Genomic DNA, 21,305 nt, shown 5'->3' with positions numbered 1-21,305 from the left:
AGAATTTGTATCAGGTTTAACAAATACATGTTTTTCGTTTAAAAGTTATTGTGCTGTGGTGTATCTTTTAGAGCAGAGAAGTGTTCTGAGTTCAGGTCCACTTTAACTACAACATTTCTGACAGCAGATCTCTACTTTAGTATTTATATAGCACTTACATCTTTCTTAGCACTGTACAGAGTATATATTGTCTTGTCACTTAACTGTCCCTCAGAGGCACTCACAATGTAGTCGTTACAATAGTCATATGTATCGTGTAGCATATGTATCATAGCCTAGGGCCAATTTTTAGGAGGAAGTCAATTTACTTATCTGTATGTCTTTGGGATGTGGGAGGAAAAGGGAGAGCCCGGAGGAAACCCACTAAGACACAGGGAGAGCATACAAACTCTGTGCAGATAGTTCCCTGGCTGGTATTTGGACCAGGTACCCAGTGCTGCAAGGCGAGAGTTCTAACCACTACACCATTGTACTGCCCACTACTCTACATCCACTTCTAAACCAAAATGTTGCTAACTATCTCTCAAAAGGGCTCTCCATTAAATCTCCTTATCACAGTGTAAAGCAAGGGAAGTTACATGACCTACCAATATGTTTTTTGAGATCCGAAATACTCTTAAGCGCCCAGAGAAATTCAAACAAACTCCATGCAAAATGTACCTAGAACTCTTGAAAGAGAGGAATCCGTAATATCTCTTTTACACACATATGCACTTTTCTCATAGCATCGGTGTGCATTTCATTAGCATTTGCATTCCTCCCTATCAATTTCAATTAAACACATGCATTTTTTGCAAATAAATGTACGCTGCAATGTGTTTCAAAAATGCATATCAATCATGAATGAAACTCAACAATAGTTCAACCCTACAATGAAGTTCTATGACAAATTATAAGCATATATTCTAAAAATGAGGGTAAACGTGTGGTATGAAAAGAGGCCTTATGCAGGGCATCACATTTGGCAAGAATGTTACATAGTTACATAGTTATTTTGGTTGAAAAAGACATACGTCCATCGAGTTCAACCAGTACAAAGTACAACTCCAGCCTGCTCCCTCACATATCCCTGTTGATCCAGAGGAAGGCAAAAAAACCCTTACAAGGCATGGTCCAATTAGCCCCTAAAGGGAAAAATTCCTTCCCGACTCCAGATGGCAATCAGATAAAATCCCTGGATCAACATCATTAGGCATTACCTAGTAATTGTAGCCATGGATGTCTTTCAACACAAGGAAAGCATCTAAGCCCCCTTTAAATGCAGGTATAGAGTTTGCCATAACGACTACCTGTGGCAATGCATTCCACATCTTAATCACTCTTACTGTAAAGAACCCTTTCCTAAATAAATGGCTAAAACGTTTTTCCTCCATGCGCAGATCATGTCCTCTAGTCCTTTGAGAAGGCCTAGGGACAAAAAGCTCATCCGCCAAGCTATTATAGTGCCCTCTGATGTATTTATACATGTTAATTAGATCCCCTCTAAGGCGTCTTTTCTCTAGACTAAATAAACCCAGTTTATCTAACCTTTCTTGATAAGTGAGACCTTCCATGCCACGTATCAATTTTGTTGCTCGTCTCTGCTTGTCAACCATAGAAGCCAGTCATTTCAGCACTACAACATTACAGTTGAAAGCAGGACAAATGGCTCAGGGGGAAAAAAAACAGGTTTGCTTGAACGCTAATGGGAATTCCTTTTGTTTACTTATTTTTTTCAAATAAAACCATGGTATTGTTGCAAATCGAAAACATAGAGCCTTACTGGTATTTTCGCCGCTCCCCGGCTCCTGTGTCTGGTTATCCACCCCATGATCATTTACCCCGCTTTCCAAGATGGCTGCTGACCTTTTCTTTATCCTCCTGGTCAGCAGCCTTTTCCTGTATGCCACACAGCGCTTGTAGCAGCGCGAGATTTGGCTCTGCGAGAGCAAAGAAGTGTGCAGCGCGGCCATGTGCGAGCGCTTACTGGAGAGCGCGAGCATGCACGTGTCACAGCAGTGTGTCTCGTGTCTCCCAAGGTCCCGAGTGACCAGGAAACGTGTATCTTAAGATGCCGAGTGACCAGGAAACGTGTCTCCCAAGATGCAGAGTGACCAGAAAGAGTGTCTCCCAAGGTGCCGAGTGACCAGGAACCGTGTCTCCCAAGATGCCGAGCGAAAAGGAAGATGTGCGCACTCTGTGAGGGAGACCACAGAGCTGCGCATTCTAGTGAACGTGGACAGGAGGGGCGGGGAACAGGGTGGAGACACGGACATTACTTGACAAAGGAGGTTCGCCTCCGAAACGTTGCATATCTCATGTCTGTTCGTCTTTAAATAAACAAAAGAGCATGATACTCTGATGGTGCTGGATTCAATCTCTGTACAAAGACGTGACTGGGACTTCAGTGCTGTGAGTCCCATCAGCCTGGCACATCGCAATCTTTAATTCACAGGAGTGCTGGTAATTTTCTACGACTCCTCAGTTTATGAGACCATGGACTCCAGGTACCCAAAACTGCTCCGACTCCTCGACTCCGGCTCCGCAGCCCTGCCTTGATTTCTGCTATTCTGGCAGTGTGATTGGTCAGGCATGTTCCAAAAATCGGATCACAAAGCCCTAAGAGCTGTTTTACAGAGCACCCGATGTCCTCTGTTTTGTGAACTATTTCTGATCGCAAAACACAAGGACATTGGTTGTATAATGGAAATCGCACACGGACATTCACATCATTGCGATGCATGATGTATTTTTCCCGATCACAAATTCACTGCATTTGTTAGTGTAGGAAATTGCACAGCAAACCACGATTTCATGGGATGTCCTTACAATCCAGTAATAGAAAATACTATTTTTTACCTCCTCTGTACAGCAAGTATGCCAATCGTGTCCCGAAGCGCACGTTGTAGCTTGAGGAAATCGCAGCGGCGATCGCAATTTTCAGTGTGAATCAACTCTGAGTAATTAAGTTTGAAACCGCCCCACTACCAATCCTGAGATAAGCACATACAGAAAGATACTAACAAGTTCATGTGTCCAATTCATTTATGTTTGCCTTTACTCAGTCTGACAGTTTTTTGTTTTTTTTTTAAGTCATTTACAGGAAACAGTTAACCCTCCTGGCGGTACGCAGTTTCTGAGGCTGCGTCCGCAGGTGGCATTTTTTGAATTAAAGTTGTTTTAGCCTTTGTAGCTAGCACTAGGCTAGCTTCCACTGTCCCCCAAGTCCCCCCTTCTGACCCCCCCCAATCTCCGCCGCGATACGTTACCTAGCCGCGATCCCACGAGAGCCGCAATGAGTTTCAGTCGTCGTCATGGCGACGATTGGATATGACGTCTGACGTCACCGACATCATCCGCAATCCCGATCCTTCCCATAGCGAAGCGTTGAGCTGATTGGAGAGTCTGCGCCATCGCGGGATCCGGGGGGGGGGGGGGGGTACGTATAACGGGGGCGATCAAAAAAGAGCGAGGGACTTGGGGGACAATGGTAGCTAGCGAAGTGCTAGCTACAAAGGCTACAACAATTTTTATTCAAAAAATCCCTCCCGGGGCAGGTAAATCCTCTGAGGCGTCTACCCCTAGTGTAGCGCGAGGTTACCGCCAGGAGGGTTAAACCTACTTTTACAGACCGTGTCATTCAAACAAAAAGGTGCAATAAACTAAAAATCTGCTCAAAGCATTCCACACTGATGTCATTCTGAATAAATGGTTAGAGGCTGTCTAGTTATAGGACAACATAGGCCAGAATGACAGTGGTCAGTTGCATAACACACACTTTAAAATGTGTGTGAACTGCAATGGAGACCGGACATATATTTTAATACAAAGCCTTCATGCAAGCAAGTTAGAATAATGCGATCAGCTACAACACGGTGAGTTAGAATAAGGCCATCAGTTGCAACGCAGTACTGTGAAATATACCATAGGATTGTATGGGCAGTGAGTTGACATGCAGAATTAACTGAGCACTGTGAACTTGCACTTAAAAACTTTAATTAAAAAAGTGATATGTCATGTAACACGGCTATACACTCAATTGTACCGTAATTTGTACAACACAGGAGGGATCAAGGCAGAGTCTCAGTACCTAAGAACTGCCAGCACTAGGTGGCCCTCACCAGGAACATTTGCTGTTATATGAGGTATTTGTGAATAGTGGACATAGTAAAACACTGGGCAAAATTTGGGCTTAGCCAAATGGGAAGTGAGAAGCCTCATTATGCAGATCCATCGGTTTAGAACCCCTGAAAGTGTAACTCCAATCTCACAAATGGGACCACACGGGCCACACACATGCACACAGTGTGTGTAAGGCCCAGTGCACACCAAAACCGCTAGCAGATCCTCAAAATGCTAGAGGGTTTTTGGAGCTAATTTCAGAGCGATTATAGGCATGTTTAGAGAGGTTTTCTAAACATGCCTAGCGTTTTTGGGAGCGTTTTTGTGTAGCAGATTACACATATTGTTACAGTAAAAGCTATTACTGAACAGCTTCTGTAACAAAAACGCCTGGAAAACCGCTCTGATCTTGCGTTTTCCAGAGCGGTTTGAGCTTTTCCTATACTTTACATTGAGGCAGAAACGCTTCTGCAAACCGCAAAAATGCTGCAGGACCCATGTTTGCGGTTTGCTAAAAACCTCAAACCGCTGGTGTGCACCATCCCATTGAAATAAATTAGCCAAGCGTTTTCATAGGCGGAGGTGGCTTGGAAAACGCTACAAAAACCGCTCGGTGTGCACCAGGCCTTAGGGTGGTTCACATGGCTGATTGTGGGTCTTTTTCTGCTGGTCGCAGCGCTTGTTGGTGAATAGGCAGTTATTTTACCATAGTTTACCGTCCTTTGCGCACACACTGCATTCTGTTCCCGATTTTTCCCAAAGTTTCACTATTTGATTTGTTTGTGAACAGGGCGTAAACAACGGACTTGCTACATGGGGCTGTTATTGACCTAGTATCTAGCACAAGCCTGCCATGCCCTCGTTTTAAGCAGATCTGAACTCACAACTTCCTCTCTGCTCTAAAAGATAAGAAACAGCATAATAACCTTTAAAGAAAAACATTTCTTTACTACAGCTGATAAAAATCCTGCAATAAATCTCCAGTGTGTCTATTTCCTGCTTTCATGGAAGCAAACATATTAACACCCTGTGCTTTGAAATTAGCCTTTCTGCCGTGGCAGTCAGCTGAAACAGAGGAGGGATCAAATTACAGTTGTGATTAGACACAGATGAGGGGGAATTAGACAGGCTAAACTCTCTAAATACATGCAGAGTGTATTTCTCTATGTTTTCCTTCTGTCCTCTGCAAGATCCGGGTCCACTTTAATCTACCTGCCAAACATTTTTTATGACCTCTTCTTGTGCTAATAAGAGATTTATAAGTAAACAGTACAAATGCATAAGATACATAAGTAAACCGTACAAAACGGAACCTTTACAGTTATTTTTTGTGCTGTGATGTGATATTCCTGCCGCATTGCAGGGAAAATGTAAATTCTGTGACCCTGCAGCAGAGTGCACTGACAGGGACATATGCATACCGCCACCCCCGTTCAGTAACGTACTCCCTTCTGGGCAGGAAGTACGTCACTGGGATTCCCGTCAGTCCACACCACGACAGAGTCGCTTTCACCCATAGATTTGCATTACAGCAGGCTCTGTGCGTTAAGCATGGTGCCTGTGGTAACACGCTGCAACCATTGCATCACAGTGGATACTTCTGGGGCGCTGACACAGACCGCAATAAGTGTGCAAGGCTCCATAGACTTGTATTGCTTTTTGCGGCCGATTGCGGTAAAATAGGGTAACACAAGCCAGGTTTAAACTGCAAGTGTAAAAGGTGCCTCAAGTGTACCCGAGGCGACACGTGACATGATGAGATAAACATGTGAATGGACTATGCTAAACAAGTTACTAACCAGGCAGTTTAGATTTTTTTATTTTGCTGCCTGAAAGCGTTAATTTTTAAGCTTGCAAGTGACTGCTTTTGTCTTGTACCTTGTCGGGGATATAGTAAACATCACTGATAATCAAATTACAGCCATAAAAGTTCCTCTGGCAGAATACAACTTTTGAGGGCAGGGAAGGGACAGAAAAAGGTCAATAGAGCATGTATTTTAACTTTGGGACACTTAATAGGCTGTCATTGAGCAAAGAAAACACTACATTAACAAAAAATAAAATAAAACCATGGACTATCTATAAAAAAACAACAAAAATAGCTTAGCTGTAGGGATAGTAGTGGTGCCTGGATGAGTGAAACTGTGAATGCATTTGTTTGAGAGTGCAAGGGTTAATTGATTTTTGCTGTTTTCTGGCCACACCCCCTTCAGCACCTCCCTTTCCTTAATAACTTATATAATGTCCTAACTAGAGGTAATGTGCCTGGATATATGTGTTTTTTTAATCTATTAACCTGCCTGGCGTTCTATTAAGATCGCCAGGCAGGCTGCGGGAGGGTTTTTTTTTAATAAAAAAAAAACTATTTCATGCAGCCAACTGAAAGTTGGCTGCATGAAAGCCCACTAGAGGGCGCTCCGGAGGCGATCTTCCATAGCGACGAGCGGAGTGACGTCATCGACGTCAGCCGACGTCCTGATGTCAGCCGCCTCCGATCCAGCCCTTAGCGCTGGCCGGAACTTTTTGTTCCGGCTACGCTGGGCTCAGGCGGCTGGGGGGACCCTCTTTCGCCGCTGCTCGCGGCGGATCGCCGCAGAGCGGCGGCGATCAGGCAGCACACGCGGCTGGCAAAGTGCCGGCTGCGTGTGCTGCTTTTTATTTGAGCCAAATCGGCCCAGCAGGGCCTGAGCGGCAGGCTCCGGCGGTACTGGACGAGCTGAGCTCGTCCAGACCGCCCAGCAGGTTAAAAAAAGTCAGATTTGGAGTAGGAGGATAAAGCATTGCAAGTAGCAATAGTTGTCAAAAAATGTTTTGCACTAAACACAAATAAGAATCCCCCCAAAAATGAAAAATCCAGTACAATCGGTATATTTAATTTTGTCTCTGCTTGGGGTGGGAGAGGGGTTCATTAAGTGTAAGTGTACCAAAGACAAGCGTTCTTAAAGACTTTGACTTACTCGGGGCTTCCTACAGCCCCATAAGCACAGATGCGTCCCTCGCCGTCCTCCATTAAGATGCGATCAGCTCTGGTATTCGGCTCAGTGACGTCAGCAGGGGGTCTTCTGTGCATGCGCGGACCTTCTGCGCAAGTGCTGAAGATCCCCGGCTGACGTCACAGAGTAAGACTGAGCCCCGACTGAGCAGAATACCGGACCTGATTGGGGAAGGACGGCGAGGGACGCATCCGTGCTTATGAGGCTGGAGGAAGCCCCGGGTAAGTCAAAATCTTTAAGAACACTCGTCTCTGGGTCACTTTAAAACAAACTTAAAATGAGAGGCATACAGTGACTGTCATATTGCTGTCATATTTAACCCATTCGCGTTCCGTCGTTTTCACTTGAGAAATGTTCACCTCCCATTCATTAGCCTATAACTTTATCACTACTTATCACAATGAACTGATTTATATCTTGTTTTTTCCGCCACCAATTAGGCTTTCTTTGGGGGGTACATTTTGCTAAGAGACACTTTACTGTAAATGCATTTTAACAGGAAGAATAAGAAAAAAACGGAAAAAATTGATTATTTCTCAGTTTTCAGCCATTATAGTTTTAAAATAATACATGCCTCCATAATTAAAACTCACGTATTGTATTTGCCCATATGTCCCGGTTATTACACCATTAAAATTATGTCCCTATCACAATGTATGGCGACAATATTTTATTTGGAAATAAAGGTGCATTTTTTCCGTTTTGCATCTATCACAATTTACAAGTTTAAAATAATAAAAATATAGAAATATTTAATCTTTACATTGATATTTAAAAAGTTTAGACCCTTAGGTAAATATTTACATGTTTGTTTGTTTTTTATTGTAATGTTTTTTGTTTTTTTTTATATTAACCACTTCACCACTGAGGGGTTTTACCCCCTGACCACCAGAGCAATTTTCACCTTTCAGCGCTCCTTCCATTCATTCGTCTATAACTTTATTGTTACTTATCCCAATGAAATGAACTATATCTTGTTTTTTTCGCCACCAATTAGGCTTTCTTTAGGTGGGACATTATGCCAAGAATTATTTTATTCTAAATGTGTTTTAATGGGGAAATAGGAAAAAATGTGGGAAAAAATTATTATTTTTCAGTTTTCGGCCATTATAGTTTTTAAATAAAGCATGCTACTGTAATTAAAACCCATGAAATGTATTAACCCATTTGTCCCGGTTATAAAACCATTTAAATTATGTCCCTATCACAATGTTTGGCGACAATATTTTATTTGGAAATAAAGGTGCATTTTTTTCAGTTTTGCATCCATCCCTAATTACAAGCCCGCAGTTTATAAAGTAACAGTGTTATACCCTCTTGACATAAATATTTAAAAAGTTCAGTCCCTAAGGTAACTATTTATGTTTTTTTTTTTATTGTATTTTTTTTTTTTTTAATTACAAAAATAAAAATAAAAATTGGGGAGTGTGGGAGGTAATGAGTTAATTTATTGTGTAAATGTAATGTTTGTATATGTAAAATGCTTTTAGGGTGTAGTTTACTATTTGGCCACAAGATGGCCACAGAGTGTTTGTTTACATGCGACCTGTAAGCGTCCGGAAGGACGCTTACAGGAAGCAGTAGGAGGCTGGGAGACTCACAATGATCTCGCTGTTTCTGAAAGAAGCAGCAGATCATTGCGGGGGCTTAGATCAACGAACGGGAATGGATTTTCCCGTTCATTGATCTCCGGGCGAGCGGGCGGCAGCGTGCACAAGCGGCGGGTGCGCGTGCACGAGCGGCGGGAGCGCGGACAGCGGCGGTAGCGCGGAAGGTACGGATTTCTCCGTCCCTGGTTTTTTAGGAGGGAAAAAAGGGGCGGAGAAATCCGTACGCGTGGGGGTAAAGTGGTTAAACATTTTATTTGGGTAGTTTTGGGAGGGTGGGAGGTAAACAATATGTTTATAATGTAAATGTGTGTTGATTTTCTTTTTACTTTTAGTTGTAGTATTAACTTTTTGGCCACAAGATGGCAGCCATGAGTTTGTTTACATGACGTCACTCTAAGCATAACGCATGCTTAGAGCCACGCATGGGGGAGGTAACAGCCAGAAAAGGCGCAGGTTCCGAGAGAAGCTGTCGCTTTTTCAGCGGGGGAGAGGAATCAGTGATCGGGCTCCATAGCCCGATTCACTGATTGCTTGGCTAACAAACCGTGAGCCGGGAGCGTGCGAGCACGCGCGCGATCGGCCGCGGTGGCGCGCATGGTTCCTGGACGTAGTTTCTACGTCCAGGAACCAAAATAGGTTAAAAATGTAAATATTGCAATAAGCATGTAGCTAAATAAATCAGGGAGTCAGAACACCTGATCTGCATACTTGCTGTGCTTTATTTAAAGTGAACCCGAGATGAGAGTGATATGGAGGCTGCCATATTTATTTCCTTTTAAACAATACCAGTTGCCTAGCAGCACTGCTGGTCTATTTGGCTGCAGTAGTGTCGGAATTACACCAGAAACAAGCATGCAGCTAATCTTGTCACTTATGACAATATTTTCAGACACACTTGGGGCCTGATTCACAAAGCGGTGCTAACAGTTAGCACCCTGGTAAAAAGCCCTTTATTACGCCTAAACTCAGTTTAGGCATGATAAAAAGAAACTCGCGCGAATTTTCCACGCGCAAAGCTCCCATTAAGCCCTATGGGACTTTGCGCGCGCGGTAGCTTCGTGCGAGTTAGAGCACAAAGCGGTGATAACTTTGCTAGTGCAAAGGTTATCACGCCTAAAGTCTTTTAGGCGTGATAACTGAGTTATCACCGCTTTGTGAATCAGGCCCTTGATCTGCTGCATATGCTTGTTCAGTGTCTATGGCTAAAAGTATTAGAGGCAGAGGATCAGCAGGATAGTCAGGAAATAAATGACAGATATCGCTCTCACCTCGGGTTCACTTTCATATAGTCATTCCAAGAATTAGGCTAAAGTTCTGCTTATTTCTAAAAGCCTTGTACATACAATAAACTCCACACAGGATGAAACAACTGTTTGCGATCATTTTGGCTTATATTCTGATGACAATAAGTGACTGCCATGCATGATGGACTTGACTGATCAGCATGTACTGTGTAGTGGGAGGGGAGGGGAAAGAAGAAACAGGAAAAAGACAAAACAACTAGAAACGTGCACTGCAGCTAGTTACTGTTCACCTATGCTTTAGGCTACTTACACACTAAGACGTTGCGTTAGGTGCTACGTTAAGGTCGCATAACGTGCACCTAACGCAACGTATGGTGGTGCAGGAGAGGATGGTAGAGTGAGCCGCATTAGGCGGCTCTATTCGCTTAAGGTCTCCCAGAGTGGCGCCGATTGGCCGGCGGGACCACGTGATGCGGAGCAAGACACTCCGCATCACGTGGTCCCGCCGGCCAATCAGCGGCCGCCAGTGCAGTGCATATTAAGTAGCCATGTGCGCGGCTACTGTAGCGGCATCTCCCTGCCTCCTCTCCGCCCTCCACTGAGCATGTGCAAACAGAACGCACAGCATGCTGCACTTTCACTACATCGTGCAGCGTTACATGTAACGCTACGTGGGCAGTGTGAACAGCCCACTTGTGTTACATTGCTGTGCGTTGGGGGAGCGTTACAGGCTGCACTAACGTGCGCCTGTAACGTCCCTGTGTGGAGGCAGCCTTAATGAGTACAGAAGGTGGGGAATGTAATGTATCAGACTGTAGGTTGTAATAATCATGATTGAAACACTATGTCATTACAGGGTTTAATGCTGGGAATACACGATGCGTTTTTAACGGTCGATTTTCCATCCAAACGATTTTAGGCTTTTCTGCTTGATTTCCCACTTAATTCTCTTATCTATTTCCATTCACATCTATGAGAAATCGATTAGAAAATAAGATTGGACGTGTCGGAATTTATCTATCGAACCATCTATCTGCAGAAAAAACGTATGGCGTATTCCCAGCATAATGCTGGGAATACACGGGTTGATTCTAGCGCTCGATTCTGCGCCCGATCTTTTTGCCCGCTCGATTCTCTTATCTTCCGCTTGTTTTTCTTATTTTTTTTTCAATTTTAAATAACAAATCGAGCAGCAAAACGATCGAACGGTGATCTGTAATTGTCACAGCTTTTCATACTGTTTTTGCTTTCAGAGAAAAATACTCTGTAGTCTGATATGCAACTCTGGCTGTGCATTGAAGCAGACACCCCTTCTGCAACTGATTTGTCCCAATATAGCTAAATCCTACACTCAAATTAAAGCTTTTGCCTCTGATATTTAACATGAAAAGTAGGAAAAGGTTTACACAGCTATTTAGACATTATTAATACATTGTCATTTTAGAGCACTTGGGTATTGAATTGATAGTATTCCTTTAAGGCAGCAGCATTCAGCCATGGTGTATTTTGATTTTCAGTTGATTGCCATTGTATTACATAACATTGATAAGCCTTCAGCTTCCCTCTCCATAGTACAATACATGGTGCTCAGGCTAGTGTACAGCACAGCTTATTCAATGATTTGTGCCCTCCCCCAATAGATGTGACCATTGTAGCTAACATTTGGCCAACATTCTGGACTCGGCCAATTACATATAGAGAGAGGTAGAAAAGATACAAGGGGCTAGCTGCTGCTGCATCTGGGGGCAAAAGCAACTAACCAACTTGAACCTGCTGCATTTGATTGCTGCAATTCTAAGTTATATAAAGTTGCATAGAATTACAATAAAATAACATCTCATTCTCATTCATGATACCTATTGGGGAGCATGCACCAATATCCTCAATATTCTAAGAAACTATAGTGAGGGACAGAGGCCTTCTTAAAATCTTATCTAAATGAATAAATTATATATATATTTTTTACATTAGCAGGCATGCATAACAACAACCACATAAAGGTCAAACCACTGAGAAGTGTTTATTTAGCATTACCAAGCAACACGTGAATAAAAACACACCAGATAATGGAACTTCTCATCAGGTTTACTGTTCACTACACGTCAGCACAAAGCGGGTCAATTCAGTGTTACGTTACCAGTGTGAGGGGTTGGGAATCAATAGGAAAAATGGAATAAATGAAAGGAAACTTGAGGTAAGAGGAATATGGAAGGTTCCATTGCTGACTGCCTTTGAAAACACAGCCTGCTAGCCAGTTGTACAGATTATTTTTTTTTAGGCCCCTTTTACACATTGCAAGTGTGTGTTGCGGTACCTGGTTTTACCGCAGCCATTCTGCCACAATCCTGATGCACAGTCTATAGCACGTTACCACAAGCACGGCGCTTAATGCACGGTGCTTGGGGTAATGGAAGTCAATGGGCGATGCAGTAAGTTTGAACGACGAAAGCCCACACGCTGAGGAATGGGAATCCTGGTGACATACTTGCGGTTTAGCAGGGAGTACGTCACTGAACGGCAGAGCTGTGGAGTCAGAGTGTCGGAGCAATTTTGGGTACCCGGAGTCGGAGTTGGAGTCGGTGGTTTCATAAACTGAGGAGTCGGAGTTGGATGATTTTTGTACCAAATCCACAGTCCTGGTAAGTATTATACTAAGGAGTCGGAGTCGAGGAGTCGGAGCCATTTTGGGTACCTGGAGTTGGGAATCGGAGGTTTCATAAACTGAGGAGTCAAAGTTGGAGTCGGATGAATGTTGTACCGACTCCACAACAGTGCGGGGGACAGTGCTATGTGTATGACCCGGTTGGTGCACTCTACCAGGTCATGTGTTTGTCATTTTGTGTGTTGCGGTGGGATGTGACAGGACCATTGCATCCCACTGCAGTGCAAAAATCAGGGGTAAAACCAGCCTTAAAGTGTATACACAGTTATCAGTGTGCAGTGTTCTCCCCAGGCTCTTTTAGCCGGGTGCTTCACCCGGCTAGTTTTGGTGACCACCCGGCTGTTATCGGTTCACCTTCTCCTTTGCTGTATGCAGAGAAGCGCCGGCTCTGCATTCCGTTATCACGCCCCACCCGGCTACTTTTTCATGCCAATGGCTGAAAAAATTTCTGGGGAGAACTCTGGTGTGTACATATTCTCTTTACCACGACCTGCACATGGTAAGCAATGCATATTTTCCACCTTGAATAATAGACAGATTTGTGTTTTTTACTCCCATTTACTCATCATACTACCTGTGGCCAGCATTCCTTTTCTGGAAGACTGCAGGACAACCCCTCTGCTTCTTTAGACTTCTGTTGTGTGGTATAATTCCCTCCCCAGCTGCTGTGTCTTAACCTGTGTGGATCTTCCTGGACATCTCAGGGGAGGTGAGAGCAAGCACAGTCCTGCTTACTCACAAGCTATGAAAATATTATCTTCAGCCAGAGACCATATTACAGAGCTCAAGTACAGCAATTTTCAGGAAATAATTTCAGGATCTCATGAATATTTCATAACAAGCTGTTTGATTTTAGCTTGGTCACAGTGAAAGCTGAAAGGACCCATTTCTGTGACTGCACATACAGTGACTGAGTAAGCAGATCATGTGTTCTGGCACCACAGTCTCCATGCTTCTGCCATATGCGTGACTCAGGTACCACTGATGTCAAATGATCTGCATGACAGCACTGCAACTGGGTGCCTTTTCATACACGTAGCATTATGAGATAAAGTGTGCATGGTGTGTGTTGGGCTCTATATTACCAACCCTATTTGGAACTTGCAGCATTTTTTTATTCTGTTGTAAAGCATCGTAGACACACTAGATGATACTCGGCTGAGATGGCAAAAAAGGACCGCCTCTGCCTAGAATCAAACTTGTGTACAGCGGCCCCCTATGCCACCCGACGCCTCTACTAGCAGGCAGCCTGGCATATTGATTTGACCGGTCGATGGGCAAGAACATTGTTCACTCCACTTACCAAGGCGCTGCGCAACGTCACTCCCACACCGCTCCTGAAGGCTAGCAATGCTTCTGTACAGCCTCAGCCCTGCAATTTCGCCTAATGGCTCATACACATGGGGTACGGCCGTCGCCGCAACCATGTGGCACGCGCGTGTTGCGGCGACAGGTCACCGTGTGTATGGCGCGCGCGCCTCAAACCGTCGCCCGTCGGAGCTGTCGCCAGGCGAGTGACATGTTCAATCGCCGGCTACAGCTGTCGCCGCAACTGTCACTAGTCCGCGTGTGTATGCGGACTAGCGACAGGAAACACAATGCAAGAGAATGGAGCATCCGGCCGGGGGATGCTCCATTCAGACAGCTTCCGCCGCGTCTCTGCCTTTCTGGCGAGACGTGTGGATAGCTGTCGCCGCCAGGGAGCTGTCGCTCCCTGGTCCCTTGTAGCCATGCAACGGGGGACAATTGTCCCCCGGGTGTATGTAGCTTTAGGGAACGGGTCCTGATCCTTGCTGGACAACATACCTCATACGTGTGTACAAGGCTTAAAGGTTAATAACCCGGTGCTATGAATCTCAGTCTCTACAGGTTTCCCTGATAAGGGGTTGTAAAATGTTTGTCTGGCTGTAATAAACTCTTCTGACAGCTGGGAAGAGATACATAGGCCAATAAGTCATCATTACTCAGTACAGGAGCTGAATAAGCTGCAGGAAAGTCACACAGACATTTCAATGACTTGCATCCCAAAAAAAAAAAAAAGTCATTCAGACTCCTTGTACACACAGACAACAAAACGTTAGAAATGCTAATTACAGCTAATTAACATATCGTTTGATTGGTCAATGGACTTTATAGATCAATGGACTAGATGAAATGCCTGATCAAACGACTTGTTGTTTGAAAGTCTATTAGTGTCAAACATTTGTACACATGCTCAGCGGATCGTTCAAACAGCCTTATCAGTCTGCAGACAGACTGTACACACGCTGTACTGTCGCTGGAACGCCCGCCCATCGGCGTGGCGTGTACGAGCCTTAACTGTCGTTTGAACGACCGTTTGTCCACGGATCCACCAAGTGAATCAGTCAAAACTGCTGCTATCAGTCCAACGATCATTCTTACACACGCCAAACGGTCATTCAAACGACCAGTTTGAACGACAAGTCGTTCAGAAATATCAGACATGTGTACATACTTTTAGAATCATTTCTGTAGCGGAAAACAATCAGAAAGTAAATCTGCCAAAATAAAAAAAAAAAACTAATCGTGTATTCCCAGCATTACTATTCAAGTTTTAGGCTGCTTACACACTAAGACGTTACAGGCGCACGTTAGTGAAGCCTGTAACGCTCCCCCAACGCACAGCAATGTAACACAAGTGGGCTGTGCACACTGCCCATGTTGTGTTACATGTAACGCTGCACGTTCTCCCGAAAGTGCAGCATGCTACGGCGTTACAGCGGCTTAAGCCGCTTTAGACTGTTTGCACATGCTCAGTCAGGTTGGGGAGGAGCGGAGAGCGGCCAGGCACATGGCTAAATAATATTCACTGCACGTTGTGACGTGCAGTGTTTACTTCCTGGTGCGGCAATTGGCCGGCGGGACCACGTGATGCCGCATGCGTCCAAGAGTACGCATCACGGCATCACGGACGCCAGAGTGAGCTGCACAACGTGGCTCACTCCGACGTCCACATCGAAGAGCACCAGGCCTTGCGTTAGGTGCACGTTATGAGACCTTAACGTAGCACCTAACGCAACGTCTTGGTGTGCAAGTAGCCTTAAACAACATGACTGAGCAGAACACCATTTTTATATACACTCACCTAAAGGATTATTAGGAACACTTGTTCAATTTCTCATTAATGCAATTATCTAATCAACCAATCACATGGCAGTTGCTTCAATGCATTTAGGGGGGTGGTCCTGGTCAAGACAATCTCCTGAACTCCAATCTGAATGTCAAAGCTTGAATCATTTCAAATTGGTTTCTTGAACAGGACAATGAGTTCACTGTACTAAAATGGCCCCCAGTCACCAGATCTCAACCCAACAGAGCATCTTTGGGATGTGATCTAATGGCAGCTTCATGCTCTGGATGTGCATCCAACAAATCTCCCATCAACTGAAAGATGCTATCCTATCAATATGGGCCAACATTTCTAAAGAATGCTTTCAGCACCTTGTTGAATCAATGCCACATAGAATTAAGGCAGTTCTGAAGGTGAAAGGGGGTCAAACACTGTATTAGTATGGTGTTCCTAATAATCCTTTAGGTGAGTAAGTTATTTGAGGGTTTCCTTAATGTAACATATCACAATCCTTTTTCCCCCTAAAATAAATAAATAAATTGCAGGGTTTGAGAATCATTTTTATATATAATATTTATGTTCAATGCACCACTGTTTGACAATTTGCAATTCAGAGGGTATAAATACACTGCCCCTTGTATTTCACTTTTGTTTGAAAACACAATTTGCATGTGAATAGAGTTTGATCATAACCAGTCAATCATTGAGTTCAATACAATCAGAAAAGGACTTCAACCACAAGAGGACAGAATGGATTAAGGGGTAAATCATCACACAGAGCAAACATAGCTAAAATGAATTTGATTGCAGATTAATACTGTGCCATAATAGATTATTCATATTTACAACCCTGTGAGTAGCTATACTCATGCGTTTATTTGCCTTCTTAGCAAAGCCCCTTTTCCACAGGACACTGAAGACCATGAATGAATTCACCACTTGTCAGCAGCTCCCGTATTCCAGCCAGGCGCTTGCCAACGCTCAGCACAGGTATTGGAAAGGCGGCCCTCCCTATGGAGTTACATCTGAGCTGCCAGGTAAAACCATTGGCATTTTTTGCTGCCAGGTAAAACCTGCGTGACAAACAAGGACACACGTGGCACTGCCAAACCCTGCCATTTGGCTGCATGAAAGGCACTAGTTAGTGACAGGCTGAACTGCTTGATAAGCTCACATTTCAGTCATCCGTGGAATTCATGGATCCAGCCCATGGACCCTCTGAACATAGTCATCAAGAGTTTGTCAAATATGGTGCCCATGGACAGGAGCGTGGCTGCACTACACTGTTAGTGCAAGGATGGCCCACGCAGTAGCATTAGAGCTGCTTGTGCATGGCTTTTTCCTCTGTGCATGAGTCGCTCTGTGCTACTGCACTGGCCATCATTGTGCCTGCGCTTGTACACAGAATGGGTAGAGCCTTCTCTTCCACTGAACCCTGTTATAGCCTTGTTTTCAGACCATTCCGTGTCTATACACTGAGTACAAGGTGTGCCATATGCTTCTGCATGGTCCATGTAACTTGTTTATAAAATATTTGCACCATGAAAGAAGACATTGGCACTACATAAATAATAATAATAATAATAAAAATGAAGTGAGGAGAAGTGAGCTTTGCCCTGGAACTAGCATTGCTTTTAGGAGACAAGCAGTGGCATTCTCCAAGACGTGACAGATAATAGGTGTCCTGACAGGTAAGCGGATAACAAGTCACAGACGTAAATAAATCTCTTTTTATTCGGATATCATGAAGCAACTACAGCAAACCACAGAGCATTGTTAGAATGAGGATTATGTGCAGCAGTTTACCACAGCACAGGCACTCTGAGATGCTACAACTGAATAAACTTCAATCTTACATTCTGATAATCTGTTCTGAAACAGGGAAACTTTTACTACTTGACGCTAGAACTCTGACAGATAAAAACCAAGAGGGGGATTGAGTTTTCAGAATCTGGATTACAATGAGCCTGTCAGAGACATACAGTGCAAGCACAAAAGCACTGTACAGGCCCACAGTGACTGAGCTAAAATGGAGAATGACTCAGAGCAGAAGGGGAGTAGCTGAGGTCGGGGTCAAGGTCACATGGTTCTGCCACTTAAACATACATCTACTGTTCAGCAGAGGTCGCCTTCTGCAGAGCTGCTCAGCCTTCCATATTTCTCTCTTTCTTCAAAGCTAAAAACAAAAATCGCTAAACATATTTAGTGTTAACCTCTTCAGCAAATATAACTTTTGTGCAATACCTTCTTATGTAAATCCTTTACAGTATAAGCATCAGTGTGCAAACTGGTTCTGTAGTGTACACTTAATAACATGTTACAGCTTCGCAGTTACAAACTGCTTTAGGTCACTTTAGGAGGCGTTCAAAACTAAAAAAAGCACAATGGAAAAAACTATAGCTCAGTGCCACAGACAGCTCATATTCACACAATGGGCAATTTATTACTATTATTTTTTTCAGAAAAGTACTGTATTGATAAATTACTCCACTGATTTCACTTAGCAAAAGGATCCACAAATACAGCAAAATTCACTATACTGGGTATCCCCAGACAGATTCATACAGGTCTGATGCCTTTATGAACCTAAGTGCAAAGGCAGTATGCACTGGGCTGCATCTGCATGTGTATAGAGATCAACTAAAAATCTGATTATTTTTTTTAAAAGGAAGCAAAATTAGTGTGGGTTGAACTAGAACTTTGCAGTGTTCCAGTTTACTCCTTGCTAATTCATTAAATTGTACAGCAAGGAAAATACCCATCAAGTCAAATTTTAGATCACATCTCTGTTTAAAATCCGTGCTCCAGCAGAAGGATCGTAGAGCATAAAAGGCAACTGAAGCAATAGGAGCTAAAGCAATGTCCAGCTCTGAACATCAAGCATAACCCACCAGAGAGAATACAAAAAGAGCATGAAAATATGCAAGAACTGCAATGATGACGTGCCACCGGAGCCTTTAGGAGTGGATTTGCTAATGCCTATCCTGCACGGGCTGAAGCAGTGCCAGCCCCTCCAGCCATCACCCTCCTCTATTCTTCTCCCTACTGTGTCAGATACATGCATTCATATATTTATGTTATGGATATTGATCGTGATCTGTCTGCAGAGAGCAAATGGCTGCAAATGGGAAGCAACAACCTGACCCCTCCCTCCCTTCCCCCAACCTTGTGAACTTCAGGTGACCGACTGTGGCTGCATACACAGGCAGGGAAAACACAGACATCCAGAAATCCTCAGCTGAACCAGGCTTTGCAGGCTAAACAAGGATGTTATTCGCTTCTGCATATAGTTCACCATAAAGCATGCCCATCTCAGCCCAGTACGCTTAACCCTTGGCTTGGCAGTGCAGAGCACAACCTGCCAGATGACAGTGCTCTACATATGTGCAACAAAATAACATAACAAGCAGTCTGATCTCCCCAAGCACAACAAGGGAGGGAAACACAATAACAATAAATGTGACAGCTGAATGACAGGATGACACTAACAATACAAACACATATAACATGCAGAACTTTAGGGTGGCCACTAACAATACAAGTTTTAGTGAAGAATCTTTTAAGCGATTAGATAGTTGCGATCAGATTGACAGAAAATAAACTCAGTTGATCTTTCCAATCAAACGCAAACTATTCTAAAAGCGATCATTCAATGGCAATTTTGTCAATCAGAAAAACATTTTTTTTAAATAATCGGTTGTGATGTATAGGAAGTACAGATTGGTTAATTGATAGTAAAATATATATTACGACATTTGATTTTCAGTCGCATTTATCCGATCGTTCTAATGATTCTTTGCTAAAGATTGTACTGTTAGTGTCCACCTTTAGTTAAGAATTCTTCTACAGTGTAGTGCCTGGTACACATCATGCAATTTCCCATCCGATAGACAGGTCGAGTCAATCATTTCCAAGAGGACCTATCAGGCTTCCAATCGATTTTTCGAATCAATCAGAAACCTGATTGGACCATCAAACTGATGGGGAATTGCATGGTGTGCACCAGACATTACAAGTATGCCCATTCAGAAAACAACAATACACAGCACTACACATGAAGAACCTCCAAGTTTGTGGCTGTTGCATGGAAAAAGTTAAAGTATGGGCTAATCCTGGTGGGTTTAACCCTAGTGTGATCCAAACTGCTTCACTCACAAGACAGATGACAAATATAACAAAGGTAAAAAGTACAAAGAAAAGTTATGAATGTTTGGCCGAAAAAGAGGAAGAGTGTTGCAGCAGCAGGCAGGGAGGTTGGCTGGTGTGTCTGGCAATTGTCACACTCAGACCTGCTATGGAAACTATTGCACAGGCTGGGGCATAGGCTGACTCATGTGACCCTTCCCTACACCGAACTGCTGCTGCAAACCCCAATGTGCCTCACTTTCTGAAGGGATTCCTGTGCACACTCAGACACCCCCTTTTCCGTGTTCTCTCCCCTCCTCTGCTTGGCCCACCCCTTGGGCTTCTTGCACAAACCTCCTCCTCACCCTCCCTCCCCCTTACATCTGCTGCTGCCTCTCCTCCCGGGGCCGACAGGCTCAGCAGCCGGAGCTGGCCGCAACCTTTACCCGGGGACAGATCCCTATTGATTCGGGGCGGGCGGGCGCAGCAGCCCAGCCAGCACACAGGACGAGCGGCAGGCGGCGTACAAAACGGGTGCAAGGTGGGGTGAAGAGGCACGCGGGCGGGAAGATCGCGCTATACAAAACAGCCATATACTATCACGAAAAAAAAATGATAAAAAAAAAAAAAAAAAATAGAAAGCACAGGGGCTGATCATCATCACCACCAACATGGCTGCCTGGCGGAGACCTAAAAAGAGGAATAACCCCGGGCTTCGCTATGTCTTTGTCAGTTTCACCTCTGTAACCCTAAACTAATGCAGAAAACAAGCAGGGAGCCGCAGAGCGAGCCAGACACACACAAACCCACCCCACCGACCCCTCGACTTACGTGAAGGCAGGCGCTTGGGTTGCTCCTGCTTCCTCCTGGGCATTTTGTCCCCTTATATTTAATATAGAGAGAGATAGCTCGGGGGTTATCCAAGTCGATCACATTCTCTTCCTCGGTGAGTAAAGCGACATAGGAGCAGTGCAAAAGCAAAGGGGATCTGTGCAAAGGAAAGGATCAGAGCAGCTCTTGCGGGTTCCTGGAGTCAGGGAGCTTGGTCGTTGCACCTGGCTTGTCCTCCCTTTCACCTCCCTCCCCCAGTCGTAATAAATATTCTTCAATGGGGAATGGATCTGATCTCTAGGTGTGTGTGTGGAAGGGCTACATGATGATGATGAGGAGCCTGTGCTGCTGCCGCTGTCTCTATGGCTGCTCCCTGTGTGTCTTCAAGCCCCTAACACTATTGCAAGGATCAAAGGGCAGCAGTGGCGGCGGTAGAGCACGCACACACACACACATTCACACACATGCACATATGGAGGGCAGCCTCCCAGTCTCAGACATACAGCAGACAAGCTCACAGCCAAGGCTGGGTCACAGTGCAGAGCTGCCCTAGGCTCTCTCCTCCTCCCCTTGCACTTTGCACACCCTGCTCCCCTTCAGCTCCTGTAGGGAGGAGGTAGAGATGTGCAGGGACTGCAGTAAAAACCA

The 21,305-nt window shown here is 44.4% G+C and overlaps 1 protein-coding gene across 2 annotated transcripts in view; it reads right to left on the bottom strand.

Annotated features, from left to right (window-relative positions):
* ZNF827 (zinc finger protein 827) overlaps window positions 1-21,059 on the bottom strand; it is a 232,964-nt gene extending 211,905 nt beyond the window's left edge. For both annotated transcript variants that reach the window (XM_068279307.1, XM_068279313.1), the window contains exon 1: window positions 20,658-21,059. In XM_068279307.1, coding sequence (XP_068135408.1) covers window positions 20,658-20,700 — 43 coding nt within the window. In that variant the 5' untranslated portion in view covers window positions 20,701-21,059. The remainder of the gene's footprint in view (window positions 1-20,657) is intronic.
* Window positions 21,060-21,305: the final 246 nt, after the last annotated feature.

The sequence above is a fragment of the Hyperolius riggenbachi genome, chromosome 1 (assembly GCF_040937935.1).
Source record: "Hyperolius riggenbachi isolate aHypRig1 chromosome 1, aHypRig1.pri, whole genome shotgun sequence".
In the NCBI taxonomy this organism is placed as follows: Eukaryota; Metazoa; Chordata; class Amphibia; order Anura; family Hyperoliidae; genus Hyperolius; species Hyperolius riggenbachi.
Note: the sequence above shows the minus strand (reverse complement) of the source record. Positions and strands in the feature narration are given on the sequence as shown.